This window comes from Elephas maximus, chromosome 6, assembly GCF_024166365.1.
Source record: "Elephas maximus indicus isolate mEleMax1 chromosome 6, mEleMax1 primary haplotype, whole genome shotgun sequence".
NCBI lineage: Eukaryota > Metazoa > Chordata > Mammalia > Proboscidea > Elephantidae > Elephas > Elephas maximus.
In genome coordinates, this window is record NC_064824.1 from 48,747,019 (window position 1) to 48,760,371 (window position 13,353).

The following is a 13,353-nucleotide window of genomic DNA, read 5'->3' on the forward strand; positions in this document are numbered from 1 at the left end:
GTACAACATTGAGAATTACTATGGTTTTCTAATCAGCCCCTTGCTTCTCAATAAAGACCCTCAAACCTATGAGAGGAAAAAGTGATACCGACCTCGCTATTTACATAGTCAGCATGCTTGGCACCAACAATGGGGATATAGCGCTCATCCAAGGTATAGCCATAGGCCTTGGTTCCCTCCCATGCCCCCTTGTACAGTATCTAGAACAAAGAAATATGCATCAACAAAAGTTTGCATTCAACTTCTTTCAGATACAACTAAAAAAAACTGGTAAAATATTTATGTCTAAGGAAAGGCTTACATCTTTACTTATAGCCTTTATTGTGTCTATCTAAGAACAGGGCAGGGTGATTTGGCTTATTGAAATTAAATATATAGACTCTAAGGCTTTTTACTACAAGATTTGACTGTATTTACAATTCTAATAAAAATGACAACAAATTTGCATCCAGGGAGAGAATCACCAAAGATTGCTCCCCACAGGGTGTATACCTGTGTGCGTACTCACACACATACACGACCCATTCTTTAAATTAGCTGGATTAAATTTTGGAGGACATGTCTACTGTTTGTTGGCTGGAGATATTTGTACATAATTGCTAAGAAGGCCCAGCCTTTCCTTCCTTCTGCCTGTGGGGAGTTGCTCAATTCCAGAGCTCTTTCAGGCCTTGTTACATTATTATCTATCTATTTACATGTCTGTCTGTTTCCCTCACTGGACGATGAGCTCCTCAAGGGCATATCTTATTGAGCTTTAGCTCCTCCGAGCCTCATTCAGTGCCTGGCACATGACAGGAGCTCAAAAATTACCAGCTGAATAAACGCTCCTCACCCTAAATAATAACACATAACTTCTAAAAAAAGACTAAATGCAATAAAAATAGGATATCTTCTTATAAGTTTAGCTGTTCACAAAATCAGTCAAGAAAATGAATATTGACAAGAGCTTAAAACTAGGAACTGGGTTGTATGTATAGCACATAAAATAGAACTTACAGTACTATAGAGTTTCCCCATGTCTTTGGAGTGGGTGATATGAGGTGTATCTGGAGAAAATATATATTTGCCCTTGTGTTTATTAAATGTTTCTTTATATTTCACCTAAGGAAAGAAAACAAAACAAAACAAAGTCTTTTGATTACTATAAATGCACGTTTAAATATTTGTAGGACCTACCTAATAACATAATAATTATATTTACACTTGATCTTAGCCAAAAGGCTGAGAAGAAATTAGTCTACACTTAGAAATAAAACTAACAAACTATCTCATTGAATTTCAGTTCATTTTAGCTAATAGAATAATTTGGACAAAAATATAGATGTTATCTAAAAGTGGATATAGCACATCCCCTATGTTGTTGCTGTTGTTAGGTGCTATCGAGTCGATTCTGACTCATAGTGTTCCTATGCACAACAGGCTGCCAGTCCTGCGCCATCCTGACAAACTTTGTTATGCTTGAGCCCATTGTTGCAGTCATCTCACTAAGCATCTTCCTCTTTTTCACTGACCCTCTATCTTAAGAAGCATGATGTCCTTCTCCAGGGACTGATCCCTCCTGACAACACGTCCCAAGTATGTAAGACGCAGTCTTGCCATCCTTGCTTCTAAGGAGCCTTCTGGTTGTACTTCTTCCAAGTCAGATTTGTTCGTTCTTTTGGCAGTCCATGGTATATTCAATATTCTTCACCAACACCACAATTTAAAGGCATCAATTCTTCTTCGATCTGCCTTATTCATTGTCCAGCTTTCATGTGCGTATGATGCAACTGAAAATACCATGGCTTGGGTCAGGCGCACCTTAGTCCTCAAGGTGACATCTTTGCTTTTCAACACTTTAAAGAGGTCTTTTGCAGCAGATTTGCCCAATGCAATGCATCGTTTGATTTCTTGATTGCTGCTTCCATGTGTGTTGATTGTGGATCCAAGTAAAATTAAATCCTTGACAACTTCAATCTTTTCTCCATTTATCATGATATTGCTTATTGGTCCAGTCGTGAGGATTTTTGTTTTCTTTATGTTGAGGTGTAATCCATATTGAAGGTCTTTGATCTTCATCAGTAAGTGCTTCAAGTCCCCTTCATCTTCAGCAAGCAAGGTTGTGTCATCTGCATAACGCAGGTTGTTAATGAGTCTTTCTCCAATCCTGATGCCCTGTTCTTCATATAGTTCAGTTTTTTGGATTATGTGGTCAGAATACAGACTGAATAAAATATGGTGGAAGGATGCAACCCTGACACACACCTTTCCTGACTTTAAACTATGCAGTTATCCCCTTGTTCTAGTCCAACAACTGCCTCTTGATCTATGTACAGGTTCCTAATGAGCACAATTAAGTGTTCTGGAATTCCCATTCTTTGCAATGTTATCCATAATTTGTTATGATCCACACAGTTGAATGCTTTTGTATAGTCAATAAAACACAGGTAAACTTTCTGTTATTCTCTCCTTTCAGCAATGATCCATCCGACATCAGCAATGATATACCTGGTTCCATGTCCTCTTCTAAATCTGGCTTGAATTTCTGGCAGTTCCTTGTTGTTATACTCCTGCAGCTGATTTTGAATGATCTGCAGCTGCTTTTGAATGATCTTCAGCAAAATTTTCTTTTGTGTGATACTAAGGATATTGTTCGATAATTTCCACATTCCATTGGATCACCTTTCTTGGGAATAGGCATAAATATGGATTTCTTCCCGTCGGTTGGCCAGGCAGCTGTCTTCCAAATGTCTTAGCATAGACAAGTGAGCACTTCCAGCACAGCATCTGTTTGTTGAAACATCTCAGTTGGAATTTTGTCAATTCCTGGAGCCTTGTTTTTCACCAATGCCATCAGTGCAGCTTGGACTTCTTCCTTCAGTACCATCAGTTCCTGATCATATGCTACCACCTGAAACGGTTGAACATCGACCAATTTTTTTTCGTATAGTGACTCTGTGTATTCCTTCCATCTTCTTTTGATGCTTCCTGTGTCGTTTATATTTTCCCCGTAGAATCCTTCAGTATTGCAACTCAAGGCTTGAATTTTTTCTTCAGTTCACCTATAGTGACTTTTAAAACACCCTACCCCCAAAACATTGTCTTATAATTTAAATACCCAATTTTCTTATAAATGGTTAACAAGAGTTAAGCACATCCATTCAATGATAGACAACTCCCCAATCTATGTACTTCTTCATCTGCAAAGCAAACTTACATCACTTTGATTGACTGAGTTAATCTTGGCCAAAACAATCTCTGGAGGATCCACCACATTTGTAAAATTAGGGTAGTTGTCTAGAGCATCTTTCTTATATTTTATCTGCAAAGAAATAGAGAAGATTATGACAGGTCTATCCCAACAGGGTACCTACCTCCACATACTGATAAGGACAGTAGGCACTAGGTAAAAAAGAGAACAGGCTTTGCATACCTGACTTATCATATCCTGGTTCTTAGAAACCCTCACATGGTCCACAGAATCCAGGGGGATCCAGCCAATGCCTCGGAGCCACTCCAGGTCAGCTTTGTAGATATTCTGAGAGCAGGAAGACAGATATGATGCCGGTATAAATGACCCACGCACAAGATGACAGAGAGATTAGAAAAAATGTTTCAGAAGCTTTTTAAAGATTTCTCTAGTGGATGTTGTCTCATTTATTCAATCATGGTTTCCATTGTTCATCTGAGCACTATTTCTTGAATCTGTTACTAAGAACAAGGCAGTGTACTAGGTGCTTTGAAGGATGAGTATAAAGAAGAACCTCAGAGTAGGGAGAAGTCCCTGGGTGGTGCAAGCAGTTAATATGCTCGACTGCTAATCAAAAGGTTGCAAGTTTGAGTCCACTCAGAGTTGCCTTGACAGAAGAGCTTGGCAATCTACTTCCAAAAACAATTAACCATTGAAAACCCTGTGGAGCACAGTTCTATTCTGACACACATTGGGTCTCCATGAGTCAGAATTGACTCCACGGCAATTATTTTTGTTTTTTCTCAGGAGTAGAGAGAAATCACTTACAAAGTGGAAAATGGTGTGTGCTATGACAGCAGGACCAGCAAAGTTCTAAGGGAGTTAAGGGAAGGAGCTTCTATTTTCCACTGTGGGCATAAGAAAAGGCTTTACCAAGAGCTTGTATTTTTAGATGGACTTGAAACATTTAGTTATGTGGAAGTACATGTGTATTTAAACTAGATAAATTGCACAAGTAAATGGTCACGTAATTGTAGGGAAGGGGGAGATGTCTCCTCAGAGTAACCATACCTCTGCCTTTCCCCCTCCCAGCTCCTGGCTTCTCCTGGCCCACCCACACCAAATGAAGAGGAGGTGCTAACCTGGTTGAAGTTCCACAACAGTCATTATGCTATAGCAACTAGTGAGGTGGGATGTTCAAGTTCAGCACCTAGGCTACAAGCACTGTCTTTGACTTCTTGTTTCCCTCCTGGTTGTGATGAGAAGACCCAGGTAGGGGTCTTCTGTGCACCTGATCATCCACATCACTGCATCGTGTTTCTGTTCCCTACAGACTACCTGGTGGCAGGTAGAGGTCTTCAATCTGGCTTCAGTGGGAAGTGGCCCAAATCACATTCTCTATTCTAGCTTTACTAAAGCTCTGTGTAAGGGGATACTGGGCTCTTATGAAGCTGATCAATATTTTGTTTCCCTTGTGCTTTGATTCCTAGCAAACATCTTCATAAACGCCTTGGGGAATGAAGAGCTTGGCAAAACAAGATTGGGGCATTCCTAGATCTTTGACTGTGCTATCATCTAACATTATCAAAACCCTAACTCAATCTCTAACTCAAATGGAAACACTGGTGGCATAGCGGTTAGGTGCTATGGCTGCTAACCAAAAGGTTGGCAGCTCGAATCCACCAGGTGCTCCTTGGAAACTCTATAGGGGCCGGTCTACTCTGTCCTATAGTGTCGCTATGAGTAGGAATTGACACAACAGGTTACAGGTTTTAACTCAATCTCAATTCCCACTCATGTTAATTATAATTTTGAATCAGCCAATAACTTCCCACATGAATGTAAGTGAAGAGTTACTAATGGCAGAGATTGTACAAAATCAGCAGATTTTTTCCCCCATTGCCTTTGGTTTTGAAAGTTATTCAGAAAAGCACACTCAGTAGACAAAGTTATCAATCAGTCATTGCCTTGATCTTTGTCTACATCATATCCAGCTTCAATTCCCTTCTAGAAATAATTAAATATTCATGACCCAAACTTTCAAAGATTGGTGGTTCTGGAATACTGCAAATATTTTCTGAATGTACCATACATTCCTAAACAATTAAGAAAGAAAGATCACTTACATCACTCTGTAGGTCATAGGCCTTCCTTGCCTGAATAACATCATTTTGGTCAGGGTGACATATCCATTGGTGCAGGTAATTACGGTAATCAATGTCACTGACAAGGCTTTGCCCCTCCTTGGCAGCCAAGATGGATACCATATCAGCAGGTATATTGATTTTGGCCTTTGTTTTGTGATAGTCCACTTTGTATAGTCTGTCATTTTGAATCTCGCCTGCATGCTCAAACCAAACCAGTTTAGGATCATCTCTCATTGTGGGAACACCAACGTAATGGCCCCTTTGCTTTACATGCTCGGCTTTGTATTTCAGCTGGTGGGAAGAAAAACAGAGATTCCATCAGCTTTGACAAAAACACAAGGCAAAAGGGGGCTTGACCCTCTGCTAAGGAACATTAGCAAATTCAGGCCCCCAGTGTTTTGTGTGACTTCCCCTGAGAACAAATAACAAAAAGTGTTGATAGCAATAAATATGAAAAAAAAAAATCATTTTATAAATAGGAAAAACATATACTTGTTTTCTAATTCTGACAATATTTTTATTGTAGGACTAGAGATTTCAAGAAGGCCAGAGAATGTGGGAAAAACTAAAGAATCAAGCAGTAGCTTTTAAAGAAGCCAAGAAAAAGAAGAAGAAAACCCAAAGCCCATGGGGAAAGGGTCAAAAGGGGAGCAGGTACGCCAATTAGCACCAAGTGCAGCCCAGTGTGCCAAGCTGAAAAGGACCACCCAAGGTATTAGGCTGTAGGCAAAGCTGAAATCCCTAACAAGCAAGGCCCAACTTTTGCAAAATACCCAGATGTCAGGGTGAATTACCTCACTCTGAACATCACCAGAGTGGTGGGCATGAACAAACGGCACGGCATCGGGAGGCAAAATATAACCTGTGGCTTTTTGCTTCTCCCAGCTTTCCTTGTACAGGTACTGAAAGACAGAGAACAGCAACCAAAGGTTACAATGGGGAGTCAGACTGGAAGGATAAGCCATTTGCATAAATCTCAGAAATACAGTTATCTGTGGCTTTCCATCCCCACACAAAGTACCAGGCATCCAGGTAAATGCATACCTGGTCTAGTATCCGGGCCGCCTCCTGGGCAGTGTGCAGCAGGGGGGTTTCTGTGAGGGTGTACTTGGATTTGTTGTCATTCCAATATTTCCGGTATTTAATCTAAAATTGATAAAAGGTAAGTTACTTAATGTTAAGAAAACATCATGTCATCCAAGCAGTTGCTAGCATAAATGATTTCAAATGATTAAAATCTGTATCTTAGGCAGTGATGGCATGCTGAGTTTAAGTAGGTTGGAAAGTTATGAAAAGGATATCTGTATGGTTGCACAATTTTAGAATGACAGCTAAGTACTTACATCATTTAGGATCTCACCACTGTGTTTTGCTGTCACATAATCAACTCTGTCATCCACAGGGGTAAAGTTGAGAGTTTCTATTTTTGTGCGATATTTTTTCTGTGGGGAAGAAAAATATCTTTTAGATGAAGTTGTAGTCCCTGGTCCTGTGTGAGCTGAGAAAGATGTGCTAAATTGAAGGGTCCTTTAATAGACCTTTACTTGTCTCTCAGTTCATCGTACTGTGGTGGCTTACATCTTATTGTGATGCTGTAAACTATACCACTGATATTTCAAATATCCATGGTGGACAGGTTTCAGGGAGCTTTCAGGCTAAGACAGGCTAGGAAGAAAGGCCTGGCAATTGGTTTCCAAAAATTAGCCAATGAACTCTATGGATCACAACAGAACACTGTCCAACTTGCTTGCTTAGGATACGTCATCCAAAAAAACCAAGCCTATTGCTATAGGACAGAGCAGAACTGGTCCATAGGGTTTCCAAGGAGCAGCTGGTGACTTCAAACGGCCGACCTTTTGGTTAGCAGTTGAGCTCTTAACCACTGTGCTACCAGGGCTCCAGAACCCATGATCAGGAGGAATCAATTGCTAGAGGAGGTTTGGTGAAGCAGAGTGGAAAGGCCGGTGGGGGAGACTCTCAGTGAGATGGATTGGCACAACAGCCTCAACAATGGACTCAAACATGCTGGCAGTTGTGAGGACGACCCAGGACTAGGCAACGTTTCATCCTATTGTGCATAATGAAGTTGGAGTCAACTCAAAAGCAGCTATCTATCTCTACTAGAAGCATAGAGTGCCATATTTGAATGGCATCTTCATGGCAACTAGGCTTTCTTTTTGGCATTTTATTTTTAAACAAATGGATTGGCTTCTATGGCTCCCACAGATTTTAAAGTTGCAAGTTTGCTTAGCTTCCAAAGTCATGTATCATTATGAGTATCGCTTTACTCATTTTGAACTGGACAAACTTCTCTCAAGCATAATGTTATTGTTGACAAAATAATTTTGTCATTTATACACTTCCAAGTATAAATGAAGGAGCTCTAATGGGGTAGTGGTAAAGTGCTCAACTGCTAACTGAAGGTCAGTAGTTCAAACGCGCCAGCTGCTCTGTGGGAGAAAGATGTGGCAGTCTGTTTCCACAGAGATTTACAGCTTTGGAAATCCTACCGGGTAGTTCTACTCTCTCCTATAGGGTAGCTATGAGTTGGAATAAACTCTGTGGCAATGGGTTTGTTTATTTGTTTTTTGATTTTAAGCATAAATGAATGCTCTGGATATTATGTTATGGATTTGGTGCCATAATGTGATAGGGAAGTACATGGTTATTTTGGAAAAACATATGCCTGGCCTAAATTACAGCAGTTAAAACTATTAAAATTGCTAATGTGGGATGACTGCATTTTGCCTTCTGTATTTTTGGCTCAGCCTTTTAGGAGGTATAGTGAATGGCAGGGTAACATCTTGGAATACCTCACTGAAGATATCCGCAGCATGTTTGGCGTGATTGACAGAAACGGAATCATTTGGCAACCACCCAATCCCGCGTAACCATTCCAAATCAGCCTTGTAAACAGCCTGTGAAAACAAGACCAGGATAAGAATTTGGTAACCCTGGTCACATGGTCTTATTTATCGTATCCGTTGGTCTGGTGGATGAATACAATTTAAATACTATATAATTCCAGGATGACATACTCAAGCAGCCAGGAGGGTAACAAATGAATTAAGTAGGAGGTCAGGTAGGGTAGCAAACTGGAGAATATATTTTCTACTTAAAAAGGGATAGCCCCCACTCAGTTCTAGTTTCTTATTGCCAAGAGGTAATTCAGGTCCAGAGCTACTTCCTCTGATACTTAAGAGAAATGAGAAATCTGGATTTGTATACAAAATTTCTGATTTAAAAATCTTGGCAACTTATTCAAAATATTTAAGCAACATTTCAACTTAAAGAGCAAACTTGTGGTTACATTCTGTCCATGGCTGACAATATTTGATTTCTGATATAAACCTTGTTTGCTACCTAAACGCTATAGAAATAATATTTTTACTTTGTTTTTATTTAACCTGATACAGTTAAGAACTATATGCACACTTCCATTTCTTTCTTGATACAAAGGCTAGATCCTCCATGGCTTTAGTGATTTTGATACCATACAATAAGTTCTACCTAATATCAAAATCTTGGCTGTATAAAGACCTGACATGATAATACAAGGTTTTAATATTATACACTTTCTGGGAATTTATGGCCAAATGTCAGAAGCACTCATCATAAAATGTAGTCCACTCACATCGCTTTGCAGTTCATAGGCTTTCTTGGCCTGAATCACGTCGTTCTGGTCAGGCAGGCATATCCACTGGTGTAGGTAATTACGGTAATCGATGTTGCTAACCAGAGTCTGACATTTTTTAGACTGTGAGATGGAAAGCATATCTGCAGGGCTTTGGAACTTGGTCTTCCATTTGGCCCAATGCAGCCGGTACTCTCTTTCATTCTGAATCTTGCCAGCTATGAGGGCCCAGCGGATCTTGTTGTCATCCCTGGCTGTGCGGGTACCCACATAGTGGCCCTTCTGCTTCTCGTGGTCAATCTTGTATTTATACTGCATATGAAAAACAAAGCAAGTGGGTCACAGCATGTGCTCTTGATGTATCCAGACCATTGAAGTTAAAAAAATGTCACACTTACATCACTGGCAATCTCCCGGGAGGCCTTGGCAGCCTGAATAGGGATGGCATCTAGCCGTACATCACAGCTCATCTTCATCTGATCCCAACCGTCTCGGTAAAGTTTCTGAAGAGGAGAAAAAATTAGATAGCATTCCAGGTTCAAATTTACCAAGAACTTCAAGAACTCAAGTAGAATTAATTGTTACGAAGCCCTAGAACTTAAGATCAGCTAAAGAAAAGAGAACAGGTGGAAGAATGGTTCTATGCACCATTATATGGGGATATGTGTATGTGACGGTATCTGGAGGTCGAAGATCTGAGCTTGACAAGACTTCTTTCTTTTTTTATTTTAATCACAGCCTTGCTGTAGCTGTTCATGGTTTATGAAATCATGCAAATGGTGTAGCTGCTTCTTGTGTTGTTAACATCAGTAGCATTGGGAGAAGTTCAGACATTCATGGGTTGCTATTGAATTCCTTTCATTCAATAATTCGATTTCTTTAATTCAATTCCATTTTGTGATCTTCAGAATGATAAAATTTTTACCTCTGTGTTTTTTTTTCCAATACAGTTTTTTAGGTCTTCTTCTAGCTAAACCACAACTGGATGTAATAGTTTTTTCATATAGTGCTGTTTTGTTCTTACATAGAAGTGAACTAAGGCTGTGAAAGTCTTACAGATTATTTAAATATACATTCATATTTAAATGAATACATTCTATATCAACAATGGCAGAAAGACTCAGAAAAAACTGTAATTGAAATGTATAATTCAGATATCATACCAAGAAATATGGGAGCTTCTATAGAGCAGAAAGCAGAGGTGATTCCAGTCATTGACAGTTTCATAGCCTTTGCAGATCTGAGAAGCGAGTGCTCAGATAAATTTTGTTCTTAAAATCGTGGACAAGTTTGGTAAGAATTTTCATTTAAGTTTTTGTATGAATATTGGGTGGGCCTATTTTAACAATTGACTTGTTTTTTTATACAAAAGAAAAAGCATTTGCCACAACAAAATATATTATATTAGTAAATATTTAATTCAAACTTGTCATTCTGTAACCTTTTGTTTTTATTTTACTTTATTACATATATTATCATACTATTTTTCTTATTAATAAATTTTTGTCTGTTTATGTCATTCAAATATATATTTTCTTTGCACACACACACAAAATATATTTATGGCCTTGAACACTGACTTTTCACCTACTGACTTTGAGAATTTGGGCAAATTTCTTAACCCTTTTAAATCTCAACTTTACCACCTGATGAAAGCATAATTTCTTACTTATGCAGTTAGCGTGAAGATTAAATAAGTCTATTTACTGCAAATTTGCTTTGTTATCTATAAAATCACATGGAAATAATCTGCCAAGTAATGTTTTTTAAAGTGATGGGAGCAGTTTTGAATACTATTTTATCAGGTTTATAGGAATGGCTGTATCACGTGTAGAGAAAATGTCTTTACATTTTGCTTAGTATCAAATGGGATGTTTGATTTCTTCCAAAGTGCAAGCCATTCTCGTTACTACCTAAAACTAATACACTTTACTTTTGGCATAGTTTCAAATATGAATCTTGCTTACATCATGACATTAATGGTAAGGTTCTGGGGTTTCCAGATGAGATATTTATCATGCAAAAGAGAGCACATGAGACTTCGCAGAATTTTCCTGACAAAGGTGCCTGTGGAGAGACCTGAAGCCCAGGCGGCGGTGAAGAGCTGACTGCCTCTCAATCTAGTGACTTGGCAACAACAGTGCACTGCACCATAATATTGCTTGTGGTCCAAAACAGAACTTTTGGGCCCTAAAATTTTATTTTCTTCCCAAACATTGGAAAAAATTAGCCCCCAAGTGGGTCATTACAATAGAGTTGATGGAGCAGTTTGGCATACAGTCTTGGCTTGGCAGCCTCCTTCTCTCACAGAGATTTATTGGTCTTCTGCAAGGGCTCAAAGTTCTAAACTACAGTGAATTGCACTAAGGTTGTACCTTTCTTCTAAGGTCATACTTATTTTACACACAAGAAATCTCTGCAATCCATGAAAGTGATACCTTTCTTCAACTTAGTTTTGCAGTCCGCCATGTTAGTGACTGCTCTTACTGCATCTAACAGCTTTATAATTGATTCCCTTGCTTTTTCCGGGCATATATTATTTCTTCTGCAAATAATGATAATTTTGCCTCTTTCTTTCCAATATTTTTCTCTTATTCTTACTTTTATGTAAATTTTCAACAAATGCTAAAAAATAGAAATATTAGAGGGCACCCTTGTTTTATTCCTGATTTTAATGAAAAGCTTACTTATTGAGGATGAGGCTAGCCTTTGATTCAATACTTGTTTTTAAAGTCATGTCAAGAAATATATTCATTTATTCCTATTTTACTAAGATTTTATTTTAAAAAACAAGAAAGGGTATTGAGTTTTGTTCATATGCCTTTTCAAATCTAATAAAATAAGCCTATGGTTTATTCATTTTTTTCTTTTTTCCTATTATATTATTTGATTTTTGAATATGGAACCCTCTTGGCATTCCTGGATGAATCCCACTTATTTGTATCATATCATTTTAATGTATTTATTAGATATAGTTATGTAACATATTTAATTTGATATGTCAATACATTATTTAAGATTTTCCCCATTATTATGGGCCTACGATTTCCATTTCTGGAATTATCTTGGACAAGTTTTGGTAGTTGGATGACTTTCCTTCTTTATGCTCTATAGTATTTTATTTGTTCTTTCATATTCTAAAAGAATTCTGTGAAATCATCTGGGTGAGCCCAGCATTTAAGAGGAGGGGGAAAATTCTTTAATAACCATCTCAATTTTTTGTTTTGTGTTTTCAATTTTTTCTGGGGTCAATTTTTGTGGTTTGTGATTTCTTAGATAATATCTCATACATTCAGATTTTAAAATTAAATTTGTACAGGAATTTGCAAAAGAATTTTCATAATTATCTTGAGTTCTTGTGAATCTGTGGTTACTTCTCCTTTCTTGTTTGAGTGTCTCTTCATTCTCCTTTCATCCCCTTTGTCCTTATTCCCTTCTCCCTTTGGTCTTGTTAACACTGGCTCACCAGGAACTGGCCTTGCCTGGTGACTCAGAGCCAGGCATCTGCTCTCTCCTTACTCCTGGTCAAGGGCTGATGGCAAGGAGCTTTCCCCAACCCCAGCACTGGCTATGGAGAGTTTCATGCTGATTCTGTAGCTCCAGCTGGATGACTTTCCAAACAAAGAAAGGAGTCCATTGTCATACTTACTTTGCTCACATTAAGAGCATTTGCTCTTGCTAGATTAATTTCTGGAGTATCTGGCATTATATGGATGGAAGTTTTATCCTTGTCCCAAACTTCTCTGTACTTTGGCTATGGAAAGAACCAATAATAACAACAAAATTACTTCACATTTGTAATTTTGCCAGTTCCAGTACATAAATTTCAACTTTTTTGATTCAAAATATTTTCATATTAAGGCAAATACTTCAAGTCTTTTCAGAAAAGTTACTCAAAATTGATATAAAATCTCTATTAACACCTTTTAATTATACTTTGAGTTTTTATTTAAAATTAATAAGCAATAATAAAACAACCCTGTCCACATTACATATAAAAATTTTTATCATTAATATTATTATCATGAAATTTTTTAATGATAATAATAATATTATATTTGGTTAATTTATTCATCATTTACTTATAGTACTAATTTTATCTTAATATAGAGAAAAATGACATACAATACTAATATTTTCAGAATTTGATTTAGCGAGGACAACTTCAGGAGTGTCAACGATACTTGTGTACTTAAATTTCACCACAGGTGTCCGATAGACACTGTCTCGTAGGATCTCCTGGGCATTCTTGACTCTCAATACTTCAGGAGACCCTTGGGGCATCCATCCAATGCCACGCAACCACTCCAAGTCAGCCTTGTAGATGGCCTGGGAAAGAAAATAAAGTTATATAGAAGTAGCTTTTAATATTTGATCTTCCACAAACGATAATAAAAACAGGG

General features: G+C 38.0%; 1 protein-coding gene across 50 annotated transcripts in view; it reads right to left on the reverse strand.

Annotated features, from left to right (window-relative positions):
* NEB (nebulin) overlaps positions 1–13,353 on the reverse strand; it is a 249,303-nt gene that overhangs the window by 78,217 nt on the left and 157,733 nt on the right. For all 50 annotated transcript variants that reach the window (XM_049887235.1, XM_049887234.1, XM_049887223.1 and 47 more), the window contains 13 exons: positions 13,076–13,279; positions 12,600–12,704; positions 9,349–9,453; positions 8,951–9,262; positions 8,130–8,234; positions 6,660–6,758; positions 6,361–6,462; positions 6,111–6,218; positions 5,296–5,607; positions 3,413–3,517; positions 3,197–3,301; positions 997–1,101; positions 93–200 (listed from right to left, as the gene is read on the reverse strand). In XM_049887235.1, the coding sequence (XP_049743192.1) occupies positions 93–200; positions 997–1,101; positions 3,197–3,301; positions 3,413–3,517; positions 5,296–5,607; positions 6,111–6,218; positions 6,361–6,462; positions 6,660–6,758; positions 8,130–8,234; positions 8,951–9,262; positions 9,349–9,453; positions 12,600–12,704; positions 13,076–13,279 (1,875 nt within the window). The remainder of the gene's footprint in view (positions 1–92; positions 201–996; positions 1,102–3,196; positions 3,302–3,412; positions 3,518–5,295; positions 5,608–6,110; positions 6,219–6,360; positions 6,463–6,659; positions 6,759–8,129; positions 8,235–8,950; positions 9,263–9,348; positions 9,454–12,599; positions 12,705–13,075; positions 13,280–13,353) is intronic.